At 35.7% G+C, this 14,165-nt stretch overlaps 1 protein-coding gene across 1 annotated transcript in view; it reads left to right on the forward strand.

The window, feature by feature from the left end:
* The first annotated feature begins 2,225 nt into the window (after positions 1–2,225).
* The window catches only part of cep120 (centrosomal protein 120), a 50,661-nt gene continuing 38,721 nt past the window's right edge, over positions 2,226–14,165 (forward strand). Inside the window, exons 1-6 of the mRNA XM_056464212.1 lie at positions 2,226–2,374; positions 6,364–6,520; positions 7,660–7,774; positions 10,486–10,621; positions 11,033–11,181; positions 13,930–14,127. Coding sequence (XP_056320187.1) covers positions 2,326–2,374; positions 6,364–6,520; positions 7,660–7,774; positions 10,486–10,621; positions 11,033–11,181; positions 13,930–14,127 — 804 coding nt within the window. The 5' untranslated portion in view covers positions 2,226–2,325. The remainder of the gene's footprint in view (positions 2,375–6,363; positions 6,521–7,659; positions 7,775–10,485; positions 10,622–11,032; positions 11,182–13,929; positions 14,128–14,165) is intronic.

Raw genomic sequence — 14,165 nt, forward strand, 5'->3', positions numbered from 1 at the left:
CTAGTGACGTTCGTTAATAGAACATTTGTTGGGAGAATATGGTGCCGTACTTGTGCGTTTTCGTTTTAAAACTTGGACGTTTTGTTATGGTTACAAGATGTACTCTCAAATGTTTTTCTAGTAACGTTCATATAACATTTCTTCAGAGAATAAGGTGCCATACTTGTGTGTTTTTATTTTAAAACTTGTACGTTTTGTTATGATTATGACTGGCGTAAACACTACTCCGACAACTTGTGTGTTTTGACAAATGCTAAAGATCCTGTTTTTGTTTGTAATTGCGAGTGTTTTATTTAAGTATAAAGGGACTGAAACAGAAACTTTTGATTGGTCTTCTGACCTATTGCGTTTTGTTCCCTGAATCGTGCATAATATGTGCATGCCCAGTGAGCGCGAATGATCACAAATCACGTTTTATGATGTATCTTTTCGACGGAGATGGTTAATTTTGAAATGCAAGAGCGTTTTCATTCTAAAACAACTTTTTAAAATCGAATACACACACTAGTGTAAACAGCACCTAATAATATTCAGGAATGCTCCTTTCATTGTACATGGGGTGTTTTTTGGGTAACTTTTTAGTTGGGAAGTTGTCTAATATTTTTTAATGTTATTAGTAGGCACACACGGAATCTGCGCGCACAGAATTCCGCAGATTTTGAGCCCATCATTAATTCTGTTTATTTACTTGAGTAAATGTGTGTAAATCTATATTTATTCAGTTTTTTAATTAATTAGAGTAATATTTTTGACTAATATGAAAATGTTAGTCTGATTTATGTACAATGCAGTTTGTACAGTAATACTTTCTGTCTTTTAGTAGAGATATTTTATGAGAGACTTGCTTTGGTTACCAAATAAAGTGGATCTAATTGGATTTGCATTTTAAACATTAAATAAAAGTTTTTAAAAAATTGTTTTTTATTTCACATATTAAGGTTTTAGTTATGATACTCCCAAAATAATTCCGCAGAAATCCGCAGATTTTTACCAAAATTCTCTGCAGAAATAGCAAAAAATGTCCGCAGATTCCGTCTGGCCCTAGTTATTAGTAGCTTAAGAACAATCAGAGAATCAGATTTGGTCTCCTTTTTAGGATTAAACTAAAGAAAGTTGGCATCAGCTCAAATTAGCCTGACTAGCCAGTGCGCGCCATAACCAGTCTCAATCAGAGAATTAAATAATGAAAAGTTTCATCATGTTCACAGATCTATGAGAATTTTTTTGTAAACATTTTAAAAACTTTTTAAAAAACTTTTTAATATGTCAGAGAATATCTGAAAATATAGTGCTTTTGTATCTAAATTATAAGGTCAACAAAATGTTATTTTCCTTGGTGGCATAAACTGACAATAAACTATGAGGGTGTTGAATGCTGGATTCTGATTGGCTGAGGCGGGTCACTCCCGGGTGTTTGGTTATTGTCAGATAAAGGCACAGCTAAAGTAGTTCCGGCAGGTTTATAGAGCATTATAGCTCCATATCACTCCACTGAATGATTTGAGTTATTTCACAGCTACAACACAAGGAGGAGGAGATGTGGAAGACACTAGTGCAACACACAGGGGATATTAGAGGACAGAAATCTGACAAACAAAGTCTCAAATACACCGTCTCAGATTCAGCAGCGGTGCTGGAGACCAGAATATAAACTGATTTTTTTCTAATACACACTCCTCTTCAGCACATGTGTGCGTTATCTTCTACTTATTAAATGTCCTGTACTTTTCTTAATCAGCAGCACAATCCTTTTATTATGTTTACACAGTTTTAGTGTGTAAAGTCAAACAGAAAATGAATAAATAAATGATAGGCTACCTGACAGAACGTGCTATGAATGGTGTTTTGATGTGCAATGGATGAATGATGTTCAAAGTACTACAGTAGTCTATATTTCAAAGGGTACTACGCAATTTTCAATGTAAATGAGCAAAAACATAGTATTTAACGATATTTTGGCGGCAGTTACCATGGTAACTATCATAAGCGATTATCACAAGCGTAGTTCATGGTAACTCTGCAGATTGACAAAATCGCTAGCCTTTAAGTTAACAATTCTTATTAAAATACACTCGATGACTTACCTCATCTATTTTCCGTAAAAACAATAGATTTATGATTAACAAGAGACGTGTAGCGCGCTCTTCCTTCCTGCAGGGGGAGCGCGCGCGCCTCAAACGCACGCCTCTGTGTTTTCCGGCGGAAGTGCCACCGAGTGACAGTTACCGTCGTTTAAACACAACAGACGCGCTAAACACAAACACAAGAAGAAACTCGTCCTAAAACCATCATGTTTTTGCGTGAATAACGCAGAGAGATGATGACATGGCTTCAAAGTCAGAGCAGCTGCTGATTGTCGTTTCCATTCTTGAAGGTAAGTGTGAGATTTAGTGATTTAAGACTGCAGACATTTAAATCAAAGCCAATACAGTGTCATACTAATGACAGAGTTAATATCAGCTGAGTTTCAGAGTTATGACACTCTCAGTAACTCTAAAACTTCATTATAACATGTTTCGCACAGATATTTCGATAATAAAAGAGTTTTAAAATATACCTTGCTAAGCTAACTTCTCCAATTAGCAACAGCATCTGTAAGTTACTGTATATTAATGATTTAAATAACTGAACTGCCTTTGGTTCTGTTAATCACACTATATAATCTCTTTTCTTTTGCAATAGATATGTTTTCATCATATTTCTCCTAGGGCTGCTCGATTGTGGGGAAAAGAAATCATAATCGCGACTATTTTGATCATAATTGTAATCACGATTATCAGTTTAAGTCAAAATTATTCACCCTTAATCACATTATTCGAGCAAGGACTTTCTCACAGCATTTCCTCTAATATTTTTTATTCTAGAGAAAGGCTTATTTGTTTGATTTTGGCTAGAATAAAAGCAGGTTTAAATATTTGAAGACCTATTTGAGGTCAATATTATTAGCCCCCTTAAGCTATATATATATTTTGATTGTCTGCAGAAGAAAGTACTGTTATACAATCACTTGCCTAATTACCCAAATTAAGCCTTTGAATCGCACTTTAATCTGAATGCTTGTATTTTGAAAAAGTATCTAGTAAAATATTATGTGCTGTCATCATAGCAAAGATTAAAGAAATCAGTTATTAGAAATTAGTTGAAATTGTACGTTTTGTTATGGTTACAAAATATACACTCAAATGTTTTTCTAGTAACGTTAATATAACATTTCTTCAGAGAATAAGGTGCCGTACTTGTGTGTTTTCATTTTAAAACTTGTATGTTTTGTTATGGTTACAAAATGTGCTGTCAAATGTTTATCATAGCAAAGATAAAATAAATCAGTTATTAGAAATGAGTTATTAAAACTATTGTGATTAGAAATGTGTTGAAAAAAATCTTTTTTTCATAAAACTCAGGAGAGCTAATAATTCTGACTTCAACTATATATATATGGTAACACTTTACAATAAGGTTCTTTAGTTAATGCCTTTAATAACATGAACTAATCATGAACAACACTTGTACAGCATTTAATAATCATAATTGAACATTTACTAATGCTTTATTAACATCCATGCTTGTTAACATTAGTTAATGCACCGTGAGTTAACATGAACTAACAATAAACAACTGTGTTTTCATTAACTAACACGAACAAATATTGTAGTAAATGTATTGTTCATTGTTTGTTCATGTTAGTAAATGCAATAATTAACATTAACTAATGAACCTTATTGTAAAGTGTGACATATATATACATGTATATACACACACAGTTATTTTCCTCCCTGTAAATAAGGAAAGAGAAATAAATACAATAGAATAAAAATATGAAATAAACTGCTTGAAGCATCTTCACTGTAAGGAAAACACTTTAATTACAGCTCCAGCAGTCCTTCAGTCAAGAGCAGTGAGGGATTTTCTCCTGTTGTTGTTTGATTAAGGATTAATACAGTCGGCAGCAGGAATAATGCTCTTAAGGTGACAGTGCGCTTCTGATTTATGCTTTCTCTTTCACATGTCTTTTGATTCTCAACTCGTTTGTTTATTACACAAATGAGGGTTAATGTGAATAATCACCAAACACCGCGTTCTGACACCTATTTGACCATTAAAGCGCTTGCATTAAGATGACTTGTGTTTGTGCTCTGCTGGTCTCTGAGGCTGAGCACACACACAACAGGATGCGGTCTCATTCGCACTTTTAAAAACATGAAGGATTCGAATGTTCATCAGTGAAACGTTACAGCACATGCTTTTAGTCATGTTCACATAAAACTGAGCTTTGCTAAGCAAAAAATGTGCACAAATGGAAAGGGGCGGTAAATAATGCAATAATCGTTTATCTCCATTAATGTTTTTTATAATCGTTAGAAGCCAAAACCGAATTTTCGATTAATTGCACAGCCCTAATTTCTCTAGTAGATCTCAGGTTGTTAAAGTTGGTACAACAGCATCGCAGGCATTAGGTTGTTCTATGCGCGTCCCACAGGGGAGTATTTTGGGACCTTTAGTTTTCCTGATGTATATCAATGACCTCCCTCAGGTAATCAAACATTCAGATTCTTTATTGTAGCTGATGACACTGTACTTTTTGTGTCTGCATCAACTACAGACGCAATTAACAATGAATTAAATGCAGATGTTCACAGCGTTCATACAGTCATGGAAAACCTGGAAAAGTCATGGAATTTTGACATGGCATTTTCCAGGCCTGGAAAAGTTTTGGAAAAACAGAAAAACCCACAAAGTTTTGGAAAAGTCATGGAAATTAGTTTAACAAATATCTGTACACTTGAATTAGGGCTGAACTATATTGGAAAATGTCTGAAATCTGCTGTTTTGAAGGATAGTGACAAAGAATACAGATTTCAGATGGCAATTATACGTATTTTAGGGACAAATATTTATCATTAAATAGTCTTTTAATATGTCAGCAAATGATTCCTGTACCAAATACTACTGATAAGAAACATATTTTATTAAATGTGTATTTTTAAGTGATATTAGAGAATGTTTTTATTCAGGAAATGTTTAAAAAGGAGAAATTTTAGAATATTTATTATTGATCAAACTGAAGGAACATCTATGACCTTTTCATCAGCGTTGTTGTTTATTGTATGTTATTTTGTACATTTGAATGATTATTCAGAAACTATTATGATCTGTAAATTCTATATTGAATACTTTGTGTTGCCATGAATATACCCAGTGCTGCTGATATAACACAATAACAAATAAATAAATATTACTGACGAGAATTTTGGAGACAGAAACTACTGTAAACTCATTATTGTCTGTATTCTGGAATTTATGGTAGAAATGATAGTAATTATGTTTTGCTGAGAAATGTTAAAGCTGTATTACACTTTGATCTGTGTATTAATTGATTACATGTAATCGAATAACAATAATCAGAACGTAAAAATACTCAGAATCAGACTACAGTTACTTTTATGGATTACATCATGATTGAATATAATTTACAGAATGGCAGTAAGTTGTTCACAATTCATTGATTCTCCTTAATTTTCTATTTTTTCAATGTTTTTTTATAATAAACCATTTGTATATATATATTTAACATGTAAAGGGTTATATGTCATTAATACTGTCATCTACACTTCTAGCGTTTTTTAGATGAAATATTTGATGAAATTGCTGTGATGTTTTTCTGTGATGTTTTTGTAATGTTGCTGTTTTCTAAATGTGCTTAATGTAAAGTAAATATGTGTTTCAATAACTGCAAGGTATATTAGTGTGAGTATTGTGAAGTATTAACTGTCCATCATTGCACTTTAAGCACAAGCTGTTGGTAAATCTTGATAAACAATGAAGATATTTTTATTTCTATCTGTCAAAATAACACAAGATTAACCTGCTTCAATAAATGAGACGTCAAATGAGAGTTAGCACAAACGTAATCTAAATTAGGGCTGCACAATATTGGGAAATTATGCTATATTGTTTTTAAGCATTGCAATAATATTTCTTGTGAAATAACATGGATTTTTTTCATTATTTAATGGTCATACTAAAATAAACTGGTAATAGATATTTCTCCTGTAATCCTGATCCAATAAAATCTAATTCAGGCTAAAAACAAACATTTAGATGAATGAAATTGACAAAACTCTGTTATTGGCTGTTGTCATTTATTGCCTCTCTCTGATGTGGATATTGCATGTGCTATTATTGCGATAGCAATTATTTTACAATAAACTGTGCAGTCCTAATCTAAACAAAATTGGTGTACTATTATCCATAAGTGTGTAATCTAAGAGATCATAATAATCTCTACACATTTTGGCATGTAATGAAGTAATCTGTGTAATATTTTGATTGTTGAAACTGAGCCGCTCCGTTGTGTTTCTTCAGGTCGTCAGTTTCCCAGAAGTCCACGTCTCTCTCTGGTGGTGGAAGCTCGTTTTGATGGAGAGACTCTGTCCACAGACCCCGTGGAGCACAAGGAACAGCCTCAGTTCTGCACTGAACTGGCCTGGGAGCTGGACCGCAGGACGCTTCACCAGCACAGGTGTGTGTGTGTCAGCTTGTCTCATACACCTGATCATCAGTATTATCTTCCATAATTAGTAAGGGTGGGAGAAATGAAGCTGTGAAACAATAGAACCAATGGCTTCTCAAATTAATTCACCTTTTCGAAGCGTTCCAAACAGAAAATGCATTAGACACCTAATGGTCAAAACCATGTAAGTGCATCAAAATGCATGCAAAGCATGCTTTAGAATTAACCTTTTCAAACATATTGCAAACGTTAAATTGAAAGTAACCAATAAATGCACTTATCTCATCATCTATCATACAGTATTATGAGTATGTGTAAGACCAGGTATGCGTAATTCATTTGTGATAAAAATTTAGTTAAAAAGGTTAAAACATGGTAAAAGTTGATATTGAAATATAAAAAGAATTCATAATGATTGTAATATCTAAACTGCATAATTTAATAATTAATACAATTTAAAAACTTTTCTGTTGGTATTTTTTTTTTTACTTCCGACAGTAATACGTCATGATGCCTTTAGGTTATACGTGTAGGTCAGATTGCAGTTATGAACACTGTAAGCAACACAGTTTTTTGACCGAGCTATATTGTTTTTATTGCATCTTTGTTTTTTCATTTTGCATTTCTTCAGTAAACCCTTTTTAAAAGAAGATTCGGGTTTTTTTTTTAATACTGGTTGTTGGACTGGCTGCAAAAGGTAGTACACAAGGATGTGCATGAAAGATGTGCCACTACAGTATGCATACTTTGCTTTCTTTTATGAATTTTCTAGCCTTACATATTGTTTGTTCCACAGTAAACAGGCCAAACAGAGACTATTGACTATTATTAGTTCCTGTCATTTTACAAATGTCTCATTCAAACGCCTACAAACACGTAAAACTGAGCCAAGATCAGGTAAAAACTATGAAACCTGTGTAGTGATTCACCACTGGGGGCGATCTGAGTGAACCCTGCATGCTTCTTTGGATTTTATGGTATTACACTGATCGCCCTCTAGTGGAGAACCATTTATTTACTGTCACTTCAAACCACAGATTTGAAACAAAAGATTCGTAAAGGTTTCTAAGTTTCATGATGCATTAGTTAAAAAGCAGCCGTCACTATCCATAATCCTCCACTGGCGCTCAGTGTCCTGTTTCCTACAGACTCCAAAGGACACCAATCAAACTGCAGTGCTACGCAGTGGACTCCAACACGTCTGCCAGAGAGAGTGTGGGATACATCGTCCTGGACCTGAGATCAGTGCAGGAGATCAAGCAGGTCAGATCCTCAGAGATGTCTTATGTTGCAGGTGTATCTTTGTGGCAATAGCCAAAAATACACTGAATGGGTCAAATGATTTAAAGGGCACCTATTTTACTCCTTTTTCAATATTTAATTTAAGTCTTTTGTGTCTCCAGAATGTGTCTATAAAGTTTCAGCTCAAAACACCCATCAGATCATTTATTAGACCTTTTAGAAAATTGGGATTTTCTGCTCTGAACACACTGTAGCTGTTTTTGTGGCCTGTGCCTTTAATGCTAGTTCCCCCTGCCCACCGTTCCCATGTGCCACTCAGAGTGTCCCTCAGTCTCCGCCTCGGCTGCGTCAGATAACCGACAGACATGAAGAAGCAGATCTCACGTAACGTCTGTGAGAAATACTACTGTAAGAACTTTCCCAATAATTATTTGATGGATTTTGTTGTGGAGTTAATTCAAGGCTTTCTGCCACGAAGATTCACACACACAGCATGCGCGTTTGACTTTGCACTGTTTTTGCACGGCAAATGCGACAGGATACAGGTTTATATCCACTGCTGTTTGGATATCAGTTATGTTAATGTACAAAATAAACCTGATTTAACGTCCACAAACCGGGATTGAAGCGTCTTTTATAATTGTACTGACACACGGCTGTGCTGATGAGTAAAGCTGAAGTAAATCAGTAATTCATTACACACATGCACTGTTAAAAACACATGTTAAACTTGTAAAACTCACTCTTGATCACATTTGATGAGGATTGATGATCACAGAGAGCTGAACAGATGTGCATGTCCTGTCTTGTGGATATGACTATACACATTACTACAGAGACATGTTAATACACGGCTGTCAATCAATTCACTGGGCGGAGAAACCACACTCCTACATCACGTTGCGGTCGGCCTCAAAATGTAAGGAATTTGGATCCTATTTTAACATTTTTGTATTGGATTTTGTATTGGATCTTATTTAAATAAATAAATAAAAGAGACTTATTGTGTTTCTATCACCCCAATATGACTGTGGACACACTATACTACACACAGTTCTGTCCAAACAGCTTACAGAAGGTGATTTTCATCATAGGTGCCTTTTAATTTTTATTAAGTAAAGATCGTGTTCAATTCATTTATTTAGTAAATTTCCCACTGTAAATTTATCAAAAATATATTATTTAAATGAATAACGAATAATGAAATTAATAATGTATTATTATTTAAAGGTGCTGTGTGTCAGTTTTTGACTCTTCTAAAGCATAAAAACACCATAATATGTTTGCAGATATTTCAGAAACATGCTCGGTGAACATTCTTGTTTATCTATATTTATATTCTGCTTTAAACATGTGCGTTACATGCTGGAACGTTTGTCTTTTGTTTTGATCATTTAACATGCCCAATGCCAGTTTAGCCAATTATATTTCAGCACCCCAGGATGCCTTGGTGGAAACAACGTATTTTACTCATTCAGACAGGCTCTCAAAGCATGCGTCTGTGACCGGAGTGCGACCTCCGGTGGACAGTAGCAGATTCAGTTCCACGTGAGGTTATCCTGAGCAGCTGCTGTGGTGGTCATGGAGGAGTGGAGAGCATGAGACTGATTTATGTGACGCTCCAGGAACAGACGAATCTTCGCTGACGTCCAGCTTCTCCAGCCTCCGGCGCCTAGACTGCAGCTCTGCACAAGACGTTTGGCCAGAGGAGAAATGGTCGTGCCCAGCTGAGTCTGGTTTCTCTCCAGGTTTTTAATTCTTCACTTTTGCCAATTGGTGAAGTTTTTTCCTTGCCACTGTCGCCACTGGCTTGCATGGTTCGGGATCTGCAGAGCTGCGCATGGATGGATTTACTCTTCAGTGTTTGGACTCTCAGTAGTGATTACTGAACTGAACTGAACTTAAACTCTGAAAACTGAACTACACTGTTCCTATTTACTGTGACCTTTTATGTGAAGCTGCTTCAACATAATCTACATTGTAAAAGCGCTATACAAATAAAGGTGAACTAAATTGAAAATCTGTTCATTAGCAGATGATATAAATATTAAGAAACACACACAAACAGATTTTTTACGGTAAATAATATTTATAACCATTAAACATTTATTTTAGCACCTTTTTTAACTGAATTTAAAATACTTTTTTTTAATGTGTGAAAAAGTAAGACTTTATAGTCTAGATGAAATCAGAACTAACCGTATTGATTTGGTTAGCTTACAGCTAATTTTGTGCTGAACAATTCATCTGTGCGTTTCATTAAGAATAAAAACAATAGTTTGCTCTTGTAATCTTTAATTAAAACCTGAAAATGCTCGTCCTGCTTGCTTTCAGTTCAATTCTCAGATTAGCTCTGTCTGAGGTACTGGGCGGGGCTAACATACTTAACCACACCCACACAACAGTAATGGTGAGGAGGAGGAGTCTTAGATTGTAATTCTCCCCAAACCCTTTTCCCCATCTTTATGAATAAAATGCCTACTTTACTACATCCAATCAGCTCACAGTAGAGAAAACAAGCCACGCCCACTGTTTCATCATTTAGTTTCTCTATAGGAGCTGCATAACAACACAAAAATAAACCAGACGAGGCTTCCACTTCATGCGGACTTTTAGTACTAATTCTCACTATTAACTAATACCTTATTACCTGCCTATTATTAAGACGTTGGCTGTTTATTAGCACCTAAAGCTCATATTGTCTCTTCGATCATCTTATTTGTGTTTTTCAGTCTCCTAAATGGCATCCTCTTCTCAGCAGTAAATACACCAAACTAAAGCCTGCGCTGCTGATCGGCATGATCTTAGAGAACGACACCAAACAAACAGCAGAAGCCTTCAAAGCCAAGAAAGCTCCACCGAGACCAGGTACAGGACTGCATCAGAGCAGTCCATTTATGCTTGTGTACAGCTCTAACTGACCTCATTCTGCAATGAGGAAGTACAATTGTTTTTGTGATTGTTTTAGAACTTCCGTTTCCTGTTCAGGTTCCTATGGGAGAAAAGACTGGAATAATAAGCGGCAGAAAATGGTCACTGTATTACTGTATTTGTTAAAAATAATAATGTAGGATAATGATAAGGTTTGAAAACGAAATAAAGCAATGTCTGATATTTCCAATATCATTCAGCCATATATCTGGGAATAACATACCATGCAATCAATGTCATGATTGACCAATCAGAATCAAGCATTCCAGATGCTGTGTGATGTCCTGAAGCTGATAGTCGTGTTGTGAGTGTTGTTTTGTTGATCCTGTTGTTGATGTAACTCTCCAGGTTCTCCAGCTCTGCCTCCACTGGATGCGGCTAAACTCCAAGCGCTTCTGAATGAGGAGGAAGGTTTTCATCAGATCGGTCCTGCAGACGTCTGCGCTGAGATGTTCGTGCTGTCAGTGACGGTCGCGTTTGCCACCAAACTGGAGCAGGTAGAAGAGCTGAAAACATACTGTATATTAATCTCGAATCAAACTAATAGGGCTTTAGGGGTAATTAATGTGTTGGTGCTCTTTGAGTAAAGGATTCATAAGGACAAACCAATAAATCATCAAAAAAAGTTCAAGTCCAAGTGAAAATGTTAAAAAACCTTAATAGGGCTCGAGAATAAGAACAGCGTGAGAGATGCTCGGGACAGTGGACAGGATTGTAACTGGCAGGGCTGTCTTGTCACTAAAATTTAATTAGGCTCTGACTGTTTATCAGTTACATGCAAAAACAGTTTTAAAGGGGGTCTCACACCGGATATCAGATATCGCTCTGTGGCGCGGCAGAAATATAAGCAGTGCCGTGCATTTTAGAATTGTAAACATACCCTATAGACTGGTGAAGCATAAAATTGTTGCCGTGCGACCAGTTTTTACTGCAAAATGTTCACAGTGTGCACAGATTTAGGAGACATTCACATAGACTGCGTCTTTGCACCAAAATGACACCAAATGCAGGAATGGCTTAAATGACTGGAATTGTTTAAAACAGTTGATGTGTCAACTTGGTACAGTAAACAAATCCTACAATGCCTGCCTGCCTTCAAGCTCTTCTTATTGGCCCACTGCTGTAGAACAGAATGCGTATGGATTGGTTAATACCAGCTGTCAATCACTCAGTTCAGATGACGGTCTGGATATGAGAGAACGAAAACAACACTGACAGATTTAGTTTTAGAAACCACCTAAAGTTACAAATAATGGCACATCTGATCAGTGATCATGTGGGAATGTTAGTCCACCATTTACACTTTTCGAGAAGTGGATAGACTTCCAGTGGGTTAAAGTCCATTATAAATATGACTAAAGTCATTCACTGTAAAGCCGGTGGTTTTCAGGTAACGGCCACATCTACACATTTTAAGCACAAGATGTTCTTAAAACGTTATTTAATCCTTTATTTAATTGTCACAATGCTGTCAGTAATGCAATTGGCAGTGCATCGTAAAAGAGAATGCATTCACTAAGATGAAACTAATATTGCAGCTCATGAAAAGACCGGTATTGCTATTAAGATGATACATGCAAATAAAAAGTTCTTTGTCAATATCATCTGTGCAATAATAATACATTTACATTTACATTTAGTCATTTAGCAGACGCTTTTATCCAAAGCGACTTACAAATGAGGACAAGGAAGCAATTGACACAACTATAAGAGCAGCAGTGAGCAAGTGCTATAGACAAGTTTCAGGTGTGTAAAGTCTAAGAAGCAAAGCATTAGTAAAAAATGTTTTTTTTTTTTTAATAGACAGCACCCGTGAGAACAGCACAGTTATTATCATAACTCAGTTCATCTCATTCATGTCGAGCAGTGTGTGCAGGGCCGGTGAGCGCATGCAGATTTTTGTTTGTTTGTTTGTTAGTTTCTGTTAAATATGTTAATATTAAACTTGTAGAAACGGTGCTCATCATTTTTGCTGGGTGTGCCTAAATTGTGGCTTGTGCTCCTACAGTTTTGAAGTTAGGTATTGACACATTATTTAAAATATGTGGCTGAGAAATAGCCATTAACTTTTTCTTTTTTTGTGGGGTCAGTGAAAATTTTGGCAGTTCAAGTAAAAATCTGAACCACTGGGCCAATTGGGCCAGTAGAAAAAATCCTTAGCGATGAACCCTGCTTAATTAACAAACATGATTTGTGGGATAAGGTAAATGCAGCAGTTTTTGGAAAGACTTTTTTCAGTAACCTGTATCAAGCGCTTTCAGTGAACTGTATGCAGTTGCAAAATCGGCATGATGTCTGTTTTCTTTAAAAATCAACGATCGCCACTGCCTGATTGATATAGTATAGAAAGTGGGTCTCAGAATATACAAGAAGCACTGCATTAAATTACATTTTTCCACGCCATGTCTTTAAAATATGAACATTTATTTTACCTCAGTGTTTTCAATGGAATTTCTGCCCTAGCCTGCTAATCATGATAAGCACCTGCGTGTAAAAGAGTTTTCATCTCGTTTTACGCTTGAACAACTAAATGAACGCTGAAGTCTGTTTAACTGATTGTATTTAAATTGCATTACAACATCGATGCTGTAAAAGGAACCGGATTAAATTGAAAAAAATCACATTAACAGTTCACCGGAAGTTGATCGGTATGGGAAGAAACACTAGTTGTGCATATACCCTATTACCACCAAACATGTTTACACACTGTATATACAGCTCTGTTGTCAAGCACATAATATAGCTATAAGCATAATATTGAATATAGTAATATACTGTGTGTACATTTGTATTTTAATTTTTTCTTATTTTAATCTTTATTATCTGTGTCTTTGTCCTGTCACTGGCATTCTGTTGCTCAGTGGAAACTTCTGTAATGAAAACAAATTCCTCGTATGTGTAAACACGCCTGGCAATAAAGCTGATTTCTGATTCTGAAGTTATGCATCACATTTTACATATATAAATATACATTTATCCCAGCACAAAGTGTAATAATATTCATTAATTGTGCTGCACTGGCAGAATAGCTGTTAAGCATTTTTAATAAATGAAAAAAACCTTTTGAAATGTTGTTTTAATATTTTTTTTTAGCAAAAGAAAAATGCAATTAATTGAAGAAACAATCCAGGAAATACTGTGAAATTTGTCCTTGCTCTGTTAACCAACCCTTGGGAAATATTTGAAGAATAATTATATTTGACAGGAGGGCTTATGATGTTGTCTTCAACCGTCTGTTTGTGCAGCTGATCTCCAGCTCCGCTAAGCTGTCCAGCGAGGGCTCCGAGTTCTTCTTTTACTACACTCTGCTGGGAAACGACATCACCAGTGAACCCTTCCAGAACCTGCTGAGTCCAAACTTTGAGCCGGAGCGAGCTTCAGTCCGCATCCGCAGCTCTGAGTCGCTGTTGAGGCTCTTCTTCAGCCAGCAGCCCTGCCTACAGGTTCACTTCCATTCATCTTTACCTCTATATAACACTTT

This window comes from Danio aesculapii, chromosome 8 (assembly GCF_903798145.1).
Source record: "Danio aesculapii chromosome 8, fDanAes4.1, whole genome shotgun sequence".
NCBI classification, from domain to species: Eukaryota; Metazoa; Chordata; class Actinopteri; order Cypriniformes; family Danionidae; genus Danio; species Danio aesculapii.